The sequence below is a fragment of the Rhodamnia argentea genome, chromosome 6, assembly GCF_020921035.1.
Source record: "Rhodamnia argentea isolate NSW1041297 chromosome 6, ASM2092103v1, whole genome shotgun sequence".
NCBI lineage: Eukaryota > Viridiplantae > Streptophyta > Magnoliopsida > Myrtales > Myrtaceae > Rhodamnia > Rhodamnia argentea.
In genome coordinates, this window is record NC_063155.1 from 27,540,327 (window position 1) to 27,560,562 (window position 20,236).

At 39.0% G+C, this 20,236-nt stretch overlaps 2 protein-coding genes across 7 annotated transcripts; one reads left to right on the forward strand and one right to left on the reverse strand.

The window, feature by feature from the left end:
* Positions 1–1,202: 1,202 nt before the first annotated feature.
* On the reverse strand, positions 1,203–5,478 carry LOC115728452 (rust resistance kinase Lr10-like). 3 transcript variants are annotated; one of them, XR_004013844.2, is made up of 5 exons: positions 4,618–5,478; positions 3,164–3,192; positions 1,491–2,697; positions 1,436–1,456; positions 1,203–1,379 (listed from the first exon to the last, which is right to left on the reverse strand). XR_004013844.2 is itself a non-coding variant. In XM_030658792.2 (4 exons), exons 1-3 carry the CDS (start codon positions 5,436–5,438, stop codon positions 1,538–1,540), a joined length of 2,010 nt encoding a protein of 669 aa, XP_030514652.1. In that variant the 5' UTR covers positions 5,439–5,478; the 3' UTR covers positions 1,203–1,454; positions 1,489–1,537. The 3 variants fall into 3 exon arrangements, 2 of the variants coding, with proteins under 2 accessions (XP_030514652.1, XP_030514645.1); XM_030658792.2 differs by having other exon boundaries at positions 1,203–1,454; positions 1,489–2,697; XM_030658785.2 differs by having other exon boundaries at positions 1,203–2,697; positions 4,618–5,477.
* Positions 5,479–7,421: 1,943 nt separating this feature from the next.
* LOC115728478 lies at positions 7,422–19,490 on the forward strand. 4 transcript variants are annotated; one of them, XM_048281579.1, is made up of 13 exons: positions 7,423–7,770; positions 7,846–7,993; positions 8,238–8,392; positions 8,655–8,837; positions 9,663–9,738; positions 11,049–11,126; positions 11,351–11,436; positions 13,711–13,784; positions 14,480–14,525; positions 16,958–17,067; positions 17,484–17,658; positions 18,867–19,009; positions 19,184–19,301. In XM_048281579.1, the coding sequence occupies exons 1-12, from the start codon at positions 7,492–7,494 to the stop codon at positions 18,939–18,941; spliced, it is 1,485 nt and encodes a 494-aa protein (XP_048137536.1). In that variant the 5' UTR covers positions 7,423–7,491; the 3' UTR covers positions 18,942–19,009; positions 19,184–19,301. The 4 variants fall into 4 exon arrangements, with proteins under 4 accessions (XP_048137535.1, XP_048137536.1, XP_048137537.1 ...); XM_048281580.1 differs by having other exon boundaries at positions 18,867–18,997; positions 19,173–19,295; XM_048281578.1 differs by lacking the exon at positions 18,867–19,009 and having other exon boundaries at positions 7,422–7,770; positions 19,184–19,490.
* Positions 19,491–20,236: the final 746 nt, after the last annotated feature.

Consider the following 20,236-nt stretch of genomic DNA (forward strand, 5'->3'; position numbering starts at 1 on the left):
GACAATCACTTTGGTACGAGATTGAAGTCTTTCCTTCTTTCGGCCAAGGATATTGAAGCCTTTCTTTTTCTTTGGGCCAAGGATAGTCCTTTACAAGCATTTTCATTCTGCCTTTTTCTATTGGAAAATTATGGTCAATATGATTTATATTTTTTTTCTATTATTTTTATATTGTCAATGATACTAACCACCCCATAATTGCAGGGCCTTTCCGAAATTAATTGTCCAAGTCTAATGAGAGCTATAAACGAAGAGAGTTTGTTAGGGTCGGATATTTCCATTATGACATTTTGTACGCCAATATAAGAGGAAAATAAGTGGTATGACACAAGTTAAGTCTTCAGATTCCTAAGGAGATTTTGGTTACACCATAGATAATGACTTGATTGAAAGTAAAATCACAGTTGGTTGATCTATACGTTAATATTAAAAGTGGAAGGGCCAATATGAAAGGAAATTAAAGGTTGAGTAGCCACAGGTGTGATTTTCCCTGCTTTTTTTCTTCATAATGGAGTTGCTTAGGTGTAATTTGATCCATTAATATTCAAGATTCTCATTAGTGAATTTTCATTTTCGGAGACCTCTTAAAGATTCGAAAAGTGCAATGGAGCATGACAATTTGTGGAGCACAAATTTGTTTGGTAACGCAACTTCATTTTTCTACTTCTAGAGCAAAGTAGTTTTGGAACCACTTGAAAAAGTAAAAAATATTTACTTCTCTTTAGGAGTAGAAAAATCAATTTCTACTTAGAAACATAAGTAAAAAATCAGCTTCTTGCTAGAAGTTAACTTTTAGAGTAGAAATGTTGCCATGGATGAGACGGGAGAGAAGCTTGCGAAATTATTTTCTTGTATACAGTTTCTTGACTTTCGGATGGCTAACCCTAGTTGATGGATGAGATCCTTCATAACCATCCTGGAGAAGCTTCCTTGACAAACACTTCATCTGCTTGGATTGACTAGAAGTCAAGTAGAAATTCTGATCTGGGGCCGTGATCCAGCGAAGAATATAGGCTCGAACAATGTTTCAAATAAGCCAAAGCTTGACTCGACTCAAATCGATGCACTTCATTTTTTACGGTAAGTTTCTCAGTCTAAGCAAGAGTTAAAATGCCTCAAGTGGCTCGGAGTAGCCTAACTCTCTCCTATTCTTATTCGATCATGCCTCAAGTAGTAGATCCGGAGATGAATTCATATCCTAGATGAACTCATACTTTATTAAGGAGAGTAATCAATCGTCTAATGTCTCCGAATCTTACGCAGTAAGAGCGAATCACCGAGTAGTTCCATCTTCTTAAGGCGAGGGCCGCGGCAGGGTCCCTCAATATTTCTCAGAACCAAACACAGAGAATGTCCTTTTCTTGAGGTTTCTGGTGTGGCTCATACAAACCTCACTTTCTTCTCTGCAACTTCCTTCAATCCTTCCTTTTCTATCCTATGTTGACGCCTATATTCGCATTTGAGTATTAAGGTTGATGCTATCATATGCCATTTTCAAATGTGCTTTGGCAGAGAGATAAATCACTCTGTTGATCAGCTACATTTCTTGACTATCCAGTGTGAGGGGTACAATGCTAGCGTCTGCATCTGTGGAGGAACTTCCAGGCTCGACCTGTGCGCGAGGAGGAGAAAAGAACTGCGGCTTCGGAGGCATTGGAATGCTTGTCGAGCTACCCATCAACATTTCCAGCACTTGCGTCATCGAGGGTCGATCCTTCGGATTTATCTGAATACACCACAAACCTACCATAACCATCTTTCTTGACACGGCAACTTCTTCTTCTTCCACGAGATCGCCGAATTCCTGTGCTCTTTCTTCACTAATTTCGTCGTAAATCCGGCCCGGAAAATACGATTCACTCGATGCGGTTCCCTTCATGTCTTCATGTTTCCTCCCGCCAACCATCTCGAGCAACAGCATTCCAAAGCTGTAGACATCGGACTTATGAGAAGGATTTCCCAGATTTCTCATGAATATTTCAGGAGCAATGAATCCAATCGTCCCCCTAGCACCTGTCATGGTTATGAAACTTTTATTCCTGGAGTACATTTTCGCCAACCCAAAATCAGAGATTTTCGGGTTGAGGTTCTGGTCGAGCAAAACATTATGGGGCTTTATGTCGAGATGCAATATCCGCGAGCTACAACCCTTGTGCAAGTACTCAATTCCAAGGGCAACGCCTATAGCAATTTCGAGCAGCTTTTCTGTCGCCAAAGAGAGGTTCGGCCCTTCTTTATGCAGCAAATCTCCTAGAGACCCGTTGGGCATGTACTCATAGATTAGACCTCGTTTTGAACCTTCTAAACAGAAACCGAGCAAACGGATGATATTAACATGGTGAATCGTGCCTATGGTTGCAACTTCGTTGATGAACTCCTGGCTGTTGTTGCTGGACTTGTCGAGCATTTTGACGGCGATGGGTCGCCCGTCCGGCAGCCTCCCTTTGTAGACAGTACCATATCCACCTTCACCCAATCGCTCCTTCAAGGCGTTAGTCATCTTCTTTATGTCCTTGTATGAGTACTTGGTCAATAAGGTTGACTGATAATTTCTTATGAATTGATCTGCATTTGCCCTCTCTTCTGCAGTTTCATCTTTGCCAAAACAGGATGTCTCCTGGACTGACGGAATTCTTTTCTTAAAAACGTATAGTAAGGTCATAAGGAGGACAAGAGAAGCGCTTCCCAATGCACAACCTGCAAATCATGCACTGAACAGGTTAGCTTACTGGACAACCAGTAATCTTTTTGCAAAGTAATAAAGACGATTAATTTACAGAAGAAATTCAGCAATTTCGGGTTCTTACAAGCGGACAATTAAGACAGAATTCAGTGCCAGTGCTCTTTGAGAACCCCTATGAACAAGCATGGTCTCTACCTTTTCAACAGGCACAGCCGAAACCAAACCACCCAACATAAATAGTAAAACATCAGAATTCAATGCAATTGCTGATATACAAGTCCAGCTTCCAAAATCTCCTTTTATCATCGACTTTGTATAGTCTGCCAGTGAAAACTGAAAAGAACAAAGAAAAATCATGCATTCTAATACGAAATACCTCAAGCAACAACATGGTTATTAGAGATCATATCGATTATTAAGTTAATGCTCCTTCCATGTCCGACTTGACTCTAGAGTGTATACTTCAGGAGCGATGCATACCGATAATGAGGTTGGTCTTGTCTGGCTTCCTGCAAAGGTTAGGTAAAGAAAATGAGCACCACAGAAGATTTCATTAGGAGAGAAGTGATAAAATTCAACTCCCACTAGCATATTAAGAAGCGGTAGCAATGGCTATCATGTCGTGGGTGAGCGGTTCAAGATTCCTTCGTCTGTCGGAATCGGTTTCTCAGTTTTTGGAATCTGAAATCTACCATACATACCCTAAAATCCACCCCGTCACAGGTTTCATGGTCAATTCCAGGATTTATCCAGGTTCCACCTGTATTCTTAATTGAGCTATTGCAGTAAATTATCAAGTCAAATGACCACCATTTGCTATTACAATCTTCTAACCATAACTCATATTTAAACACCCCAAGAATATAAAACATTAACAAACTAAAAGTTTTAGTCATAAATACCACCGGAAATGGAAACTCGGACTAACGGTTCCCGATTACACATTCATCATCGGACACCATGGAATATCGCAAAATCACGCAAAGACATAAAACAAGAAATACACGAAGGCTGTTTCCAGGTTGGTGGAATTTGAAATCTACCTATCGAAACCGGTTTCTCAATTTTTGACACCTGAAACCGTACCTGCATACTCTAGACATGGAGCCTACCCTGTTTCCACTGGCTCGATCCTCCAGTTCCTGATTTTACCTAGAACCATGCTCACCCCAATATCCTGTGTCATGAGTCGAAGGTTTTCAATGAGTTGAAAAGGTGGCCAAGATGACCCAACAAGCCTTGAAGCGAGTGCAGGGTTTTCATGGATACTCTAGAATACCTATGAGAATTTTGGAAATGCTTGTATTGTAGAGGATTCATGTAACTAATAAGGTAATTGGTAGATAGAAAATTGAATTTTCATAGTTAGATCCAGAGAAGCTCTTTGATAGTATTCGAAGGGGCTTATACATAGGGATCTCCTTTCTCTCTATTGTATCATAGCAAAAGTCAACACAAGAAACCCAAGAAAAGACCAAGACTTAGTGACAATAGATCTAAGCTTAAGTGACTCTAGTAAAAGGTGAAAGGGAATTTAAATGTCAGCCGCAATATACAAATAATAGCTTGTACCGTTCCAAATAATTAACCAATGAAAAATATTTTTATCTTCAATAATAATTTATATTTAAATATGTTTTTGTAGAAGATAAAAATATTTTTTATTCATTCATTTTCTGTAGGAGATAAAAGCAGCTATTTTAGAAAAAAAAAATTCACGTCATTTATTTACTGCGAGATAAACGGACAACCGCTGCTATTGGATCATTAAAAACACGTCAGACCACCTTATTCAAAATGTTAATGTGTGATTATGATAATTTTCCGGATCTTGAATTCTTATTTTCATTTTTTAATTTCTGGGAAAGTTTTCACTGTCAAAATTTGGGAAACTTGTATTTGTTCCAACTACGTTAATCAAGTGATGAACTTACTTACAGCCGCCGCCGCAAAAGCAGACGACTTTTCCCGAACCGGCGGCGTCGAATCCGCACCGACCGCCTCTCAGTTCGCAGCCGTCGCAATCCGGGATCGCGGACCACACCAGAGGAAATCCTTCCCTCATCAGATCCAGAACGTCGCTCCACCTAGCGTCATTGCTTTTGTTCATAAATCCACTGCTCCGTAAACCGAGGACATCGGACACAGGCACCTCCACGAGCCTACACCCAAGGGGCGTCTTTCCAGCGTACGAGTAATCGGAATCGATCGACGGATCGCTCGATCGGTTCATCCACAGATAAAGCTCCGAGGCTTCGCAGCTCGACTTCACCACCGTCCAGTCGGCGAGCTCGCGGGAGAGCGCGATGCCCGAGGCGCACACGAAGAAGGTGAGGTAGAAGCGCCACTGAGGGGGGAGGCTGAGGTTGGCGATCTTGACTCCGGAGCTCGGGACGGTCAGGTTCTGGAGCGAATCGCAGGAGCTGGCGTTCAGGTCCTTGATGAGCTGGGTGTTGACGACGGTGAGGGCGCGCTCATCGTGGCCCGGGTAGAGAGTTCGTACCTGGTAGCGAGTGCCGGGGAGGTCGAGGACGGGGTGGCCGGAGGAGTCGCAGGAGACTTGGAAGTGGGGGAGGCCGCAGTCGAGGCGGCCGGTGCCGAAGGTTTCGGCGTCCGAGAAGGGGAACGAGAAGTTGATGCCTCCGCAGGCGAAGGGCCGGCATCGGTCGTAGTACGACGCGTCGTCGTCTTTGGGTTGGGCGGCGACGACGACGGTGACGAGGCAGATGAGCGTGGAGAAAAGCGGGGGAGCCATGTTTGATTGGCCTAATTTTAGAGAGAAAAACAAATAATGTGCTGCGTGGATGATTTTTGACCGGCAGTGGTGCAATCTCCTCGTCAACTCAAAGTCGCAAGATATTTGTTGCTGCTTTTTTTTTTGGGGTCAGAATATCTGTTGCTATTTTTTTTTTTTTTTGGAAAATTTCAAATAAAAATTTAAAATGATCTCATTTTCTCAATTAAAGATTGAAAGTGCCCTCATTCTTTCAAATAAGGGTCTCACCGATGATATTTTAGTCATTTTACGCTTTTCGTGTTTTTTATTTTATTCTTTCCATTTTTTCTTGCTATTCTTTTTTCTCCGTTGGGCCCGACGACTTGCCGGTAGCTGGGCCGCGGGAGAGGCTTGCGATGGCCTCAATCGCTAGAGGCAAAGTCGATCCTTGAAGATGATGCACGAATCATGAGGGTGGGTCCTCGAGCTCCTTCGCTCTCTCCTTCACGCGATGCTCGAAACTCGCCATCATTGTGCTCCTTGTGTGAGACCCCAAAGAAAAATTTGGAGATGGAGACACCTAGTGAAATCCCTAGCCATCAAGGGTCGGCCTAGCCTCTAGTGGGCCAGCCACATTTGGGCTAGACGAGTCCTCACCGGGTGCAGGTGAGGCCACCCTCTCCGGATCTAGGTGAGGGTCGCCGAGGCCCTTGCCGGCCCCAACAGAGGAAAAAAAAGAAATAGCAAAAATGAAAAGCAAAAAATCCAAAAAAATTAAAATGACGAAAATATTCCTGGTGAGAAGATCATTCTTTGAAATAATGAATACACTTCAGGCTATTCTTTGAAATAAGATTCACTTTAAGTCTTTATTTGGTATACTTACTTTTATGTCAGCTTAACTTGGTATACTCATTCCCTTAAACAACAATGTATTTATTTTAGCTTTTAGAAGCTCGTGTGGTCATGTCGAGTCCCTATTTGCCATGCCATTTGATGAATTTTAAATGGTTTTTGGTTACTATACAACTCGTAAAATTAAAGTTTTCCGTGCTCTTTTTTCTTTAAGCCGAATGTTAAACTCATTTTCCTACGCTTTTTTAAGCAATTTTTTGTTTTCCGGTCAAAATTTTTAAAACATAAGATTTTAAGTTATAAATGAGTCTCAAATTTCCAAAAACTAAAAATGACCTAAAAGGCCAAAAATAGATTAATCAATTGTCACTGTCGACGGTGCCAACATATTCATTTAATTGATAGAAAACTCCCTCTGTAGTTCTTTTTAACGGAGGTAAAAAAAAAAATTTCACAGATTTACCGTAAAAATCACATGCTTGTTTGAAGTTAGTTTTGTAATTGAATTCTTCTCATGTCAACAACCACACGATGAACGTCTAAATTATTTCTTACACCCGCAATGGACCTAATAAATATCCGTTGAGTGATTTCTAAACTCGATCTATCGAATAAAGTCAACTAAAATTAATATATTGCGAAATCTATGTCGTGTCCTAACTAGAAAACCAGAATTCCTTAAGATTGTAATTTGCTTTATCCATCTTGTCCAACTTAACATTCTTCACGAGATTGAGAAATCATTTCGCGAAACAATAATAAAGCCTAAACACTCAGAGTTATTGAATGAAATTGGGAGCGGCAAACGTCAAAAGTGTTTTGAGTGGAATCTCATACCGTTCCATGTGTGGAATAGTCGCATCGATTGAATCGCGTGGACTCGATGTCTGATTTATTTACGCGTCTTATTTATTTTATTGAAATGTAATGTGATAATGGTTAATTGTTGCGATTATATCAGGATCGTTAGTTATTAAAAAAAAAAAGGAAAGAAAGAGAAAAAAATCTTCGCCGCCGACGCTCTGCGCCGTTGGGAAGGCGGAGGAAAGAGACGAGTCAAAAGGACAATTTTTGGCGGGGGTTGGGGTTGGGTTAGGTACAACCGAACTTACATTTAATACATTCAATTCTTCGCCTGTCGAAACAGTGGACGCGTCACTATATAGCCAATCCAACCGCTGCTGCTGCTTCCCAAATTCGCTCTCACTCACTCTCTCCTCCTCCTCCTCCTCCTCGAATGGCCACCCACACCCTCGCGGTGGTCCTCCGGAGCTCGACCGCCGGCCCCCAATTCCTCCTCGCGAAGCAGCGCCGGCCTCCGAAGTTCGGCGACGAGGAGTACGATGCCTACGTCGATTCCGATCTCTGGGACTTGCCCTCTGCTCCGCTGCGCCCCCTCGCGGGACGGCCGGGCGAGCTCCATGCTCGCATCGGAGACGCGGCTGCGTGCTCTGAGAAGGTCGATTTGGGACGATTCGATGTGGATTCTGCCATCGTGGAGGTACTTGGCGAACTGGTAACACTCGGGCTGGAATTATTATTGTTATTTTGGTAATGTGGAGCTGAATTGCTGCGCTTTGTGGTCGGATAGGGTCTGGGGTTTGTTGGGCTGGAGGTTTCTGATGTGGGTGAGTGGAGGTTCTTCAAGTATGTCGAAGAAGCAGAGTTCGGACCGGGATTACCTGTTAATACGGTCTTCATTGAGGGCAAATTGATCTCCGGGGACTGTAATTTACCAGGTTTTGGTACCACTTACTTTGCGTTTTTTCTGCAACTTCTGGAGCATTTTGAGGTGTGTATGCATGGGTGTTGTCTGTAAATGACAGGAATATTTATGTACTGTGTGCTAGTGATGAGGTCGCATTGCATCTTTTCGTAATTCTGACCATTTGAAAGTTGCAAGGATGAGCATAAGCACGTGGATTTCATTGCTATTGTTTTGTCCCATTGGATGTGAATAACGCGTTAGGATTACATTTGCAGAGTCATGTAAATGGATGTCCGTTGGAAGTTGCCTAGGCTGGCTTGTGGACGTGAAACCAAGTAGTGACCGTGTTGGACCTTTAACGGTTCTCGGTCTAATTAATGACTCTATGCCCCAGTCCAAATTTAAGGTCCCGTCAACCTTAATTTATCAGGTTTGTTCTTCCTTCAGTCAACTTCTCTGTTTAATGAATGTGATAATGAGCGGAATACTTCAAACCATTCCATTAATAGCAAGACTTTTTTTGTTGGGCACATGCCAATAGCTAGACTTCACGAAGCACTTTTTTGGCTGGCTTTCATGCCTGTCCTTATAATAGAATTCCACATTGGTGGGTGACATGAGATACTTGAGCCAAATCTCTGAAAACTTTAACAAAAAGAAACTGAATCTCCAATCGCGTCTTCTTACTCCAGGAGTATCCTCCAGGTGTTGTAATTGTTCCTATGGGAAGTAGGACAGCAAAGCCTTTTCGCACCACCAATTTAGTGGTGTTTGCACCTGCGAGTGGTTCAGATGAATGTGGGGAAGGTAGTTTTATTATGTCAGGAGATGCGCTCATAGTTGATCCAGGATGCCGATCCCAACACCATGAAGAGGTAAGATGTGAGTTCGGTTTGTTTAATGCATGCATAAGTTAGACACTTTGATCCATCAAGTGCATCCTAAGCCTCTAAATTTTATAGACACGATGAATAGAAGCCCCTAATTCCTAAATGTTGGGTCAGTCCATGAGCTCCAAGTGATCTTAACAGATTTGGTCATTCTTTAGAGTTCCTACACATTGTTAACTCACTCTTATGACGACCCTCTTCTCTGAAGGCATGTCTTCGCACTTTGAGTCAAAATTTTCACTTGCCTAAACCAATTATAAAGGAGTTTCTTTCATCTTCGTCTTGAATGGTTGTAAAACCCTCTCCCATGTCATTCATTTCTCATTTTACTTGTTCATTCAGTCAATCATCATAGCATAAAATCTTGGCTAGACTCATTATCTTCCCATTCTGAACTTAGCTGTCTATATTCATGCCAGGATGCGTAATTGGCATAGTTTCAGTCCAGTAGATTTTCCATTGAACTAAGTGGCATTCGGCAGTTGCACATATTCATGAAACAAGGATGTTATAGCTCCCTCAGTCTAAAATATGTGTGAATGACATGATAGTGCATGGGAAGCTTAATAAAGCAAAGAAATTTCCATCAAAAAAAGGAAAAAGAAAGTGGGTCAAAAAGTCGTTCTCGTCCAACAATTCTATGAGTACACATTCCAAATTTTAGGTATTTTTACTTGTTGACAGATTACATGTTATTAAATGTTGCAAGTCAATAACTGTCCATGTAGCCAATCTAGATTTGCATCTCCCTTTGTTTTTGTTTACAAATTTTTTTGCAAGTTTGTTGATTTCTATTCTCCTATTTACTAGCTTGAGAAAATTGTTGCTGCCTTGCCAAGAAAGTTGATTGTGTTTGTCACCCATCATCACCATGATCACATTGAAGGTGAGTTCTCACCCAAAGCTTCAATACAGTACTGAAAGCTACTTCATTTCCGAAGGGTCTCTAAGACTAAAATTCAGTCAGTCAAAACTGTACCGACATTTATGTATAGAGAATCGTTGGTCTTGTCATTTTTTATTCCCACTAAAATGAACATTTGCAACTTGGATTGCGAATTGGAAGGGAAAGAACTCCTAATCTATAGAAAGGCCTTCTCTTGCCTAGACTCAGTCCTCCATGCATCCAATGGTCTTATCTTGGGTTCCACAAGGGGCCCACACGTGTGTTGACTGAGATAACTCTCCACAGGGAGAATTTCACCTGAAGAATAGTCATCTGTATTGGTGAAGAAATCTTGGTTTGGAGAATGTTGATTTTCCCTGAGAGCCTCATGCTCCTTAATTTCCTGGTCTAACGGCGCATCCATTTCCTTGTGACCCTAAATTTTGAGTGGAGGTTCATGTTTAAAATATTAGGACCACTGCCTCAACTTCTCTTATGTCATTTGATAGTTCATAAGGATGAATATAGAACTACAGTTGGGGAGCATGAGATGGACTGGTCAGTTGGTCAATGCATGAGCTGCTATTGACTTTAGAGTCTTACAATTCTGGTTATAGCAGAAAATGTACTCTCTCTCTCTCTCTCTCTCTCTCTCTCTCTCTCATGTGTGGATGCACACATCAACAAAATCGCATAATGTCGCATGCAGCCTTGTGCTTTATGGCACGGATGTGCCTTCTTGCATTCTCCAAATACAGATGTGAACACCATGGACAGATTTAGAAACATCCCCCCCAAAAGAAAAAAAACTTTTTGGAAATTTTTTCTAACTCCAAAACCTGAGGATCAATATTATTAACTTTTGTGTCAAAAAATTCTCAAGTTGGGATTAATAGCTTTGAATAATGATCCTTGTCATAAATATGAGGTGATATTAAGTATTTATTTATAGTTTGAGAAATGACATAAACTGGTATTGGATCTATTACTACTTGGATGATACTTTTTGCCGACATACTCTGGTAAAACAATTGCTATAAAAGCTTTCATTTTGATCTTAAGGAGACACTTAAAGGAAGGTGTTGGAGTGTGTTTATAGTCTTAACTTGGTTGATACAATTCTAGAAAGCATCTTTGTAACATGTTCTACTATTTTTAGACCCAAATATTTATTTGGGTCTAAAAGAGTTATTAATTTTATAAAAGAATTCTCCATCATACATCCACTGTAACAAAAGTTTTTAATCATTAATGAATTGATTGCTATGGCACTGCATGGCTTATGATATTTTGCACTAAATTTTTTTCAGGTCTCTCAGTCATTCAGAGATGCAACAGTGATGCCACCTTATTAGCTCATAAAAATACCATCTCTCGCATTCAGAAAGGTGATGATAATGCCTACTTTTTCCCCGATTGATGCTTTTCTGAATTTGTCTGTCCTCTGTAATTATTCCACCTCATATCAGTAATTACACGCATCATATCTGAGGACAGATATGAGACTACATATAAGCAAACCCATAAATTCATTTATATGCACATAAATGTATATGCAATCATGCAAGTGCACCTGGGTGTTGAAAGCATAGCTGATTTACTTTTTGGGCAGATGTTTGGTCTCTTGGTTCTACTCCGGTTTCGGGAGCAGAAGACATTTGGATTGGGGGTGAGAGGTTAACTATAATTTTTGCACCGGTAACTTTCCTTTATATGAACAACTTTTCTTAGTATGGTTTATGGATCATAAATTGAAATTAAGTTCAAAAGGTCATTGCCAACGAGACAAAAGAGACTTTTATTGTATGCAAGATGCGTTAAGAATTCCCATTCTCATTTACTAATTTGGTGAAGTACTCATGACTTCTCAGTCTTCTCTAAATATGCCAAATGGAATGCTAGAGCTGAGCTTTTCTTCAGATTTCTTCATGGTCAAGTTTTAGGAAAAATCTATGGTCCAGTGGCTGTTTTGTTGGACTGGTACCATATAGAATATGGGCAATTGGATGTAAAGCCAACAAATCTTGTTCATCGGATCAATTTCAACAAATGTAATGGTTCGCTATTAAAGCGGTAAGTTACTGATATTTATGGAATTTTACTGAAGTAAAATTATAAACTGTACAGTTAATGAAGGAAACTTGCGACAATCAATGACATTACTTACAGATAGGCTGCATTGATCTTCAAACTTGAAAGAAATGTCACGATCATTTCGGTGAGTTTACTAAGAATAGGGAAAGAGAAAGTTACAATAATTTTAGGTTGCTTACTATTTCCCAAGAGAACTTACAATCATTAAAGACTTTCAAGCTTACGAGAACTTAATTTACTATCTCTAAAGGTAAATTACTGACCATCATTTACATAGACTTATGGGTAATTTACGATTATTTAGGCCTATTACTAAAAGTTCGGTCTCCTACAACAATTTGGGATACATTATTATGCTATTGATTAATTACTAAGTTATACGATATGAAATCTATAGCTAAATTACTATGTGAAAAGGTAAAGCATTGCCTACATGTCCAAGCGAGATTACAAGGATTTTTAGGCCAATTACAATCATTGGAGGTATGATTATTAAGAACGGGAACTATAAATTATGACCGATTGAGGAAAGTTACAATATGGTAGGATAATCACTAAGTGATTCTATTGTTGAGTTCCGACATATAAAGGGTAGTTGAATTAGTAACCACAATGATCTACCAATTACTAATATTTGAGGGAAATTGTGATATTTATTGGATAATTACTAGTGACAACGTCCTCTAGGTACGAGGTGAAATGATGGATGTTGCAAGGTCTAGAGATTTCAAATCATCTTATTTGCTTGTATTTGTGTTCATTTTGATTTTTAGGTCTTCACATAGTCGTATGTTTACTAAGGTAGTAAATTACTTCTAGATCTAATGATATATGTAAGTTATATTTTGTGTTTGTAAGATAAGATTTAGCAGCGTAAATGTTAACGCAAAAAGTTTCTCAGATGTCATAAATTATCTTTCGGGTTCATAAATCAACTCTAGCCAGTCATTTTTGCATATGGGATGGGGTCCCGTTTTCCTCATACGGGACCCTAGAAGCTCCTCGAGTTTTAAGATTGCCGAGAACTTCTGTTATAGTTATGTCCACCAAGTCTAAAAATGTGCACAAGTTTGGGTTGGATAGCTCTGAATATGGTTGGAACCTCCATTTGGTTTGAAACTTCCAGTTTCCTCAAACTATGTCATATAACTTGGTAAGCTACTTGTTCAGCTGCTTCTCAAGGTAGTTACCATGGATAGCAGTTTAGGTGCAACCATGTTTAATTCAATATGTTTTGCTCCGGTCATGGTATGATTGGGGAGATGGACTGGACCAGAAAACTATGTACATAGTGTGCAGGTGTTGGCTTACTTTTTTCTTCTCAGGTCACTAGTAGTGATTGCCTTGAAAGATTGAGTTTTTTTGGCATCAGCAATGTACTATACTTTTTCGGATTTTGCTGAAATGTATTTGGATCTTAAACCCTCAGCTGAGACTCTGGGCTTAAAATACTGCATGCACATAAATTACAGCAGAAGACTATTAGTAGTGAAATGTACATATAAGAATTTACCCTTTTGTTCTTTATTAGTCTGCTCCTTTATTTGTTTTGTTATGATTTTGGTTGGTGAAAGTAAATAATGAAGTCTTGTTCGTTTCTGCACGATACATGTCACCACATATCTACTTGTGCTTCAATCCGTCTAGAGATCATACCCAAAAGTACTATCTATTGTAGTTTGTTTCACTGTAGATGTTTAGTAGACAAACAAAGCTGCCAGGTCAGATGCTTTGAACAAAATTTGTTTTGGCATATCAACACAGTTGATTAATTTCTCTCTGTTTTTACCTGTCTAACTAGTGGTAGGAGGTTTAAGAAATAGTATGTCCATCTATTTGTTTTTTATTTTTTGTTTATGGAGGATTATTTTGACTCAGGGGCATACAGATGGACATATGGCACTATTGCACAGCAGTACTCACTCACTTATAGTAGGTGATCATTGTTTGGGGTAAGTTTCTTGGGAGACTCTAGCTTATCGACAGGTCATTTTAAAATTGGATAAGGATGTAAGCTTATAGAATTTGAGGTCCTAAATTCGGGGGAATATTCGTATTTGTGGCAGTCAGCTTTCATGGAGAGCCTACTCGAATTATAAATGGTCTATATGGAGTACTCTGTTTTATATATACGATGAAGTAAGTAATTTTGTGCAATCTGACAGAGAATGACATGGTGTCATCACTTGAGTAGCGAAGTTATGCAAAAGTAGGTTGATCAGGGACTGTACTTGTATATATTGGTATTTTTTACCTTGGATGGAAATTGTAAAGGTCATGGAGATATAAAGCGTGGCTACTTTAGAATAGTCTAATGTTTTGGAGTTTATCTGGTAAAACAACAGATAGGTAAAGTGTAGCTTTTCTATCTCATGTTTTTTTTTATTCTGGCTCTATGAGGTATGAGCATGTACCCTTGAGTTCGAATCATTTGCAAAAATGATCCACAATCTGGGCATGGGAATCGATATATCAATTATATGAAGATAAGGGAGAAAATAGCAGCAGAGATGATTTCAATTGACGTGTCAAATGCAGATAAATTGTCCTATTTCTCTCTCGTCATTTTATTCATGAACTGCTTACCCCTAATCTTTGGTTTGTCACCCCTGAGTGGGGGCCTTGATGTATCAAATGATCTCTTCAGCCAAGGAAGTTCGATACTGGATGTTGATTCTGGTGGAAATATAATTGTAAGTCAATGACAAATTCTCATCATGCTTTACTTTGTTATTTTAGCATGTATTGATTGCACCAGTTTCTCTATAATCTTTACCAATGATCACAATTGGAAATCCTATGAGAGAATCCAATTTCAACTCTTGGGAGAATAAGCGTGCTCTATCCAAGCATCATAAGTGTGAAGTGTTATTATGTGAAGGAAGTAAAAATGAAAATTTGACTCAACCAATATTAAGTTTGCCAGAAAGAGGAAAATTTTCATTTCACATTTTCTGGCTTGGGTACACTCAGTCAGTCAATCCCAATTTTCTGTCTCAGATGTTCATGTGCACATTTTTGAGAAAGGAAAAGTTCAACTATAGAGCACTTAAAGGTGTGAACCCGTATACAAAAAGAGCCCAAAAAACTAAAGCCATATAGAAACAGCTCTCAAAATTAAAAGGGAGCTCAAATACAGGATAAATCATCGACTATATCAACCAAGGCAATTACATTCATAGGCAAGTTTTCAGTATACCAAAAGTTTATAACTTCAAGCCAGTTTTCAATAACAATAGAAATGAAAGATTCCTCTCGTTCAAAAGCTCTCTTGTTCCGCTCCTTCTTAATCAACCCAAAAACGGAGAGAGGAATTGACGTAATCCTCCTGTTCTTGCTGCGGTGGTAACAAATGCCCTACCAAGCCCAAAGTTCTTGCTTGAGGTACCTCCAATAACCCAAGGTAAAACCATAGGAAAACTGTCCGAACCATTGGAAAACTGTCCGAACCATTTTTCTCCAAGAACAAGGATGGAAGATCTGCTAAATCTGCCTCTTTTTTGCAGAGGAGACACCTAGTACAAGTACTTGGCCTTTTAGTTGTAGGTTATCTAAAGTAAGGATTCATCACCAAGTTGCTTCCCCATTAAAAAAGAAACTCTAGTCGGAACCCTTACTTGCCAAATTGCTTTAAAGACAAATTGTCTCCCCCTTGATACCCTTTGATGATTACTTCCCGCACTCAGTATTTGACTCTTTTTCATAAAAAGGTCATTTTCATTTGCCGTTTTCTGGCTCGGGCACACTCAGTCAGTCATTCCCCTTCTTTTGTCTCAGATGTTCATCTGCACATTTCTTTGTCTGAGAAAAGAATCGTCTCCCCCTTGATAACTTTCATGATAACTTCCCACTCTCATTGACTTAGGGTTTCCTAGTTTCTTCCTAATTCAGATTATCTATGAATGGTGTTCACTCATGCTTATGAGATCATTCCATATAATGTATGTATGTATGTACGTATAAATTTAAGGAATTAAGAATACTTGGCTATATAGGCAAGATTCAAACAAAATCAAACTAAGTTAAGTATACGTATTCATATATGTGATGACGTATAAATACTGGACCTCTGAAAGTCGAGGAAAATGAACGAGAGAGAGAAATTGAGATTTAATGGTTGGGATTTTCTTTGTACACCTAATGAATTTACAATAGACACTGTATGACTATTTACTAGTATACCATTGGAACCACTGAACAATTGTTCCTCAAACTCCGCCTCAATTTGGAACATATTATTACATGTCCCTGACTTGTTACAAATGTAACTCAAACGAGGACCTCTAAGAGATTTTGTAAACAAATTAATAAGTTGATCAAGTGATTTTACAAAGGCTGTTGCAAATTCACCATAATTCAGTTTCTTCTTGACAAAGGGGCAGACAATCTCAATGCGTATAATACTTTCATGAGACAATAAATTGAAAGCTATGTGTAGTGCAACCTGATTTTTGAAGGATTAGAAATGAAAGAAATTTTGACTGAATAATCGGGGTATACTGTAGTCCCCTTATCTTTTTGTAATAGGCATTGTACGGTTTTGCACATAAATAAACTTCTAAGCACTTATAGTTAGAAACAAAATAATTCCTTAACAGTGCCACGCCACAAGTGGCACCTGTACCCTATACTGCATTGTTCAGTGAGCTCTTCATAGTTATATGTATCTCATTTTGATCTGAGCTTTTCCAGGCATTTTACTTTCTAGATTAAGCTCCAGTGATGAGTTGAGTACTGGGAATTCCATGGATTTAACTGTTTATCTGCTTTGTTGTGGTGTCTTTGTTCAAACTTGAACGTGATTATACATTGATGGACTCAAACTTCAAAAGTTCATTTAGACTCTTACAATTGTTATCTTGATGTCAATTGATGGTTCTTCTCAATTCTTATCAGTTAAAAACTTTTTTCTTTATTTTGTCAAATGTGGGGCTTTTATTCGATATTAACCGGGACAGAACTGTATTTTACCCATTAAGAACATGGCACTTCTCTTATCTAATGCTGCCAAAAGATTCTAGTGTTAAATGTGAATGAACAAATGTGCATTAATTTGGGAACTTTAACAAATGACAGTGCTCCTATGCTTTGGAAACGATTCTTGATGACTCTTTTGCTTGCACAGGATTACTTCCAATCAACATACAAATTCATGGAGCTTTCTCCACATGCACTCATCCCCATGCACGGGAGAGTCAACCTGTGGCCAAAGCACATGCTTTGTGGATATCTGAAGTATGCAATCAGCTTTGCTCCCTAGACTTCTATCTTATCATGCTAAAACCTACATCCGAAATTACAAGTCCACCTTTGCAACTTTATTTGTTACCTGGAGGTTTCTTTTTATTATTTTCCAAGAAAAAAATTTGGTGGTTTTTGGATCGCTGTCAGAGATTGCGTGGGATGATTTGATGGCTTTGGCAGGGTAAACATCTTCAACTGTTCAAGGACAAATACTTGGTTTTTCAGCTAATGCAAAGTACAAACATAGACGTTAATTTTGGCTTCTCACAGCTTGTATGAATGGTGACATGTGGTCTCAGATGTGCATTTGCTTTACTTTCCCTAACCCTGATCTTTTTAGGTTACAAAGCTACATTGAAATTTAACTGGGATGGGTAGCCAGTTCTCACTGTCACTTCTATATTCAGGAATCGTAGGAAGAGAGAGGAATCCATATTGAAAGCTATAGAAGGTGGAGCGCATACATTATTTGACATTATTGCAAATGTCTATTCTGGGGTTGATCGCAGTTTTTGGCTTATTGCTTCGCATAATGTGAGGGTTCACGTGGATCATTTGTCCCAACAAGAAAAGTTGCCAAAGGTTTGTCCTAAAATTCAACATTCAACCTGCATTTACAATTGAATGCTACATACTTGTGTAGGTTGGTTAATCGGGCACTGTCGATTAATGTCTTTCTCTGCCTGTGTGCCTACTAATTTTTGTGCAGAAAGTTAAAAATAATTAATGTTTTGGGGAGGAGTATTCCTTATATTTAGATCATACAGGTTAAATAATAGAGATATTTCTTACTTCCACTGGAAATTCTAGAACTGAATGGAATTAATTGAAATGACCCTACTGACCTTTTTCTCTTAATAAAATAAGCATAAAGGATTTTCCATTTTACACCTCGAATATTGTTTCTTCTCAAGCATTCTCACGTACAGTCATTGGTTGTCCTGGATGTGAACAAAAGCAAGCCTCGTATTCTTTGCAAGGTTACTGTTATAGCATTTCCTGTCACAGCTTTGGAAATCATGTGTTGCTTAATAGCTCCTCAAGAATTAGGAATTATATGGAAATACTAGGAATTATATGATATACATAGTAAGTCCTTCATTCTAGGGTGCTTTTCATGTCAATTCTGATGGCGTTCTCCTGGAGCTTCTAACTGTGAAGTGTATATGATATCACGTTTTGCTATCAAAGATGTTTCTCAATGTAACTCCAGTTATTACAGAAGATGCATAACAATAGTGTCACTCTCGTAGTAAGTTAAGCCTTGAAATTGAAGTTTGGTCAAATTGCCTTTTTAGATTTTTTCTGGGAAGATTGTGTTCAAGCAATGGCTAGCCTCTAGCAAGGGAGGAAAGCTATTCCATTTGTGATAAATTATTGCGACTCTTTCTAGGTTGATTTGATCAATATCAGCCTCCAAGAAGCTATCTTTTCTGTATACTGGTTATCAAGTGATATGCGATGTTGAAGTCGATCTCATTAGATAGTGAAACTAAAATGAAACTAGGATGAACCAACTAGTGAGAAGAATATACCAAAACTGGGTTTTCTCTCATTTAATAATATGGGGTCACTGAGTTGATATAGGATGCCAGAATCCAGATTTGGTAATCAAATGGAAATTATGCAAAGCTTTTATGGTGGTTCTTATCCCTTCAAGGTCTAGGACTCATCCCCTTGCACAGGCAGCCGACACAAGTCATGCTATATTAACTTCTGTTTTTCTTTCGCATACAGTCCCTGAACAATTTGGTTGGAGTTAAAAGTGAATGAACGTTAAGAGTTTGCAGGACTTTTCAATGGACACATTCAGTCACAGTTTGGTTGCATTTGCTGACAACTTGGATAAAAATGTGGCCAAATAAGGAGAGCTGCTCTCTGGCCTGCCTCGACCTGCTCTAAATTAGATTGTGCCTTGCATTAAGGTCTGAAAGTTCTTACCTGCAATTTTTAAGTTGATCGACTCAGTAAATCATTAGACATGAGAATGCAAAAGTGTTGTTCACTGCAATTGCAGCAGATTTTTTCTTAGTGGAAATTAATCTTGCGCTGGTAACTAAGTCTTGAAATTTTGACAGACTGATCACAGCTTATTGCCTTGATGCAGGACTTTTCAATTCAAAAGTTCCAAAGAAGCTGTAAGCTGCAATTCTTCATTCGTTGGCTCTGGACCTACTTTATATATCTGTTGTTGGTGAGGTGCCGCAAGCTAAGCAAGTCGACATTTATAGTGTCTGGCCTGATAGCTGGCTTCGCCTCAATTTACTTATTCAAAAGAAGCTCATTGTCGAATAGTTAAGGAGAGGAACTTGCAATCCTAGTACTCAGAACAGAGTTATAAAGTTATGTTGTTCAAACATGAAGTTCGTGTATTGGTGATCATATGAAATTGAAATCACTGAGTTTATCCGCCAGGGGAGGGTCTGAACTAGTTTATTGCTGTAGTACTCCAGACATGGATGCACATGGGAAACTTACATTCATTCCCTTTTCTCACTGCAGGATGGTAGTATGGCGGATCTTTTTATGTCTCTATCCTATCTTTAATTTCGGGTGTTCCAAATTTTGATCTATCCATGTGCTGCAATTCATTATATTAGTTTAGGGTAAATTTGTCACAGGTGTACCAGTTTGGGGATTTTAGTGGTCAAAAAACTAGTTTGGGGTAACTTTATTACATGTGTACCAGTTTAGGGTTTTTTTGTGGCATTAATATCCAAATTGGTAAACCTGTGACAAACGAAGAGTAAAAACCATAAATTGATAGACCTTTCAACTACCACATGTCATCTAATTCAGCAATTTAACGGTAAAATTTAACAGAAACTAATGGAGGATAAATTTGTCACATGTCTACCAGTTTGGGATAAATTTGTCACAAGTGTACCAGTTTAGAGTTTTTTGTGGTAAAAAAATTAGTTTGGAGTAAATCAGTCCACAGGTGTACCGATTTGGGATTTTTGGTGGTTACAAAAAAAGTTTGGCGTAAATTTATCATACCGGTTTGGAGTTTTTCATGGCATTAATATACAGACTGCAATACATATCTTTCTTCCACGTTAGAACCGAAGTAGATTCAGTGCATGTACAAGTCTGGTTACCATATGATGGATTTGAAAGTTGAATCAGTTCCTTCATTGGTCCCAAGCACGAGGACAAA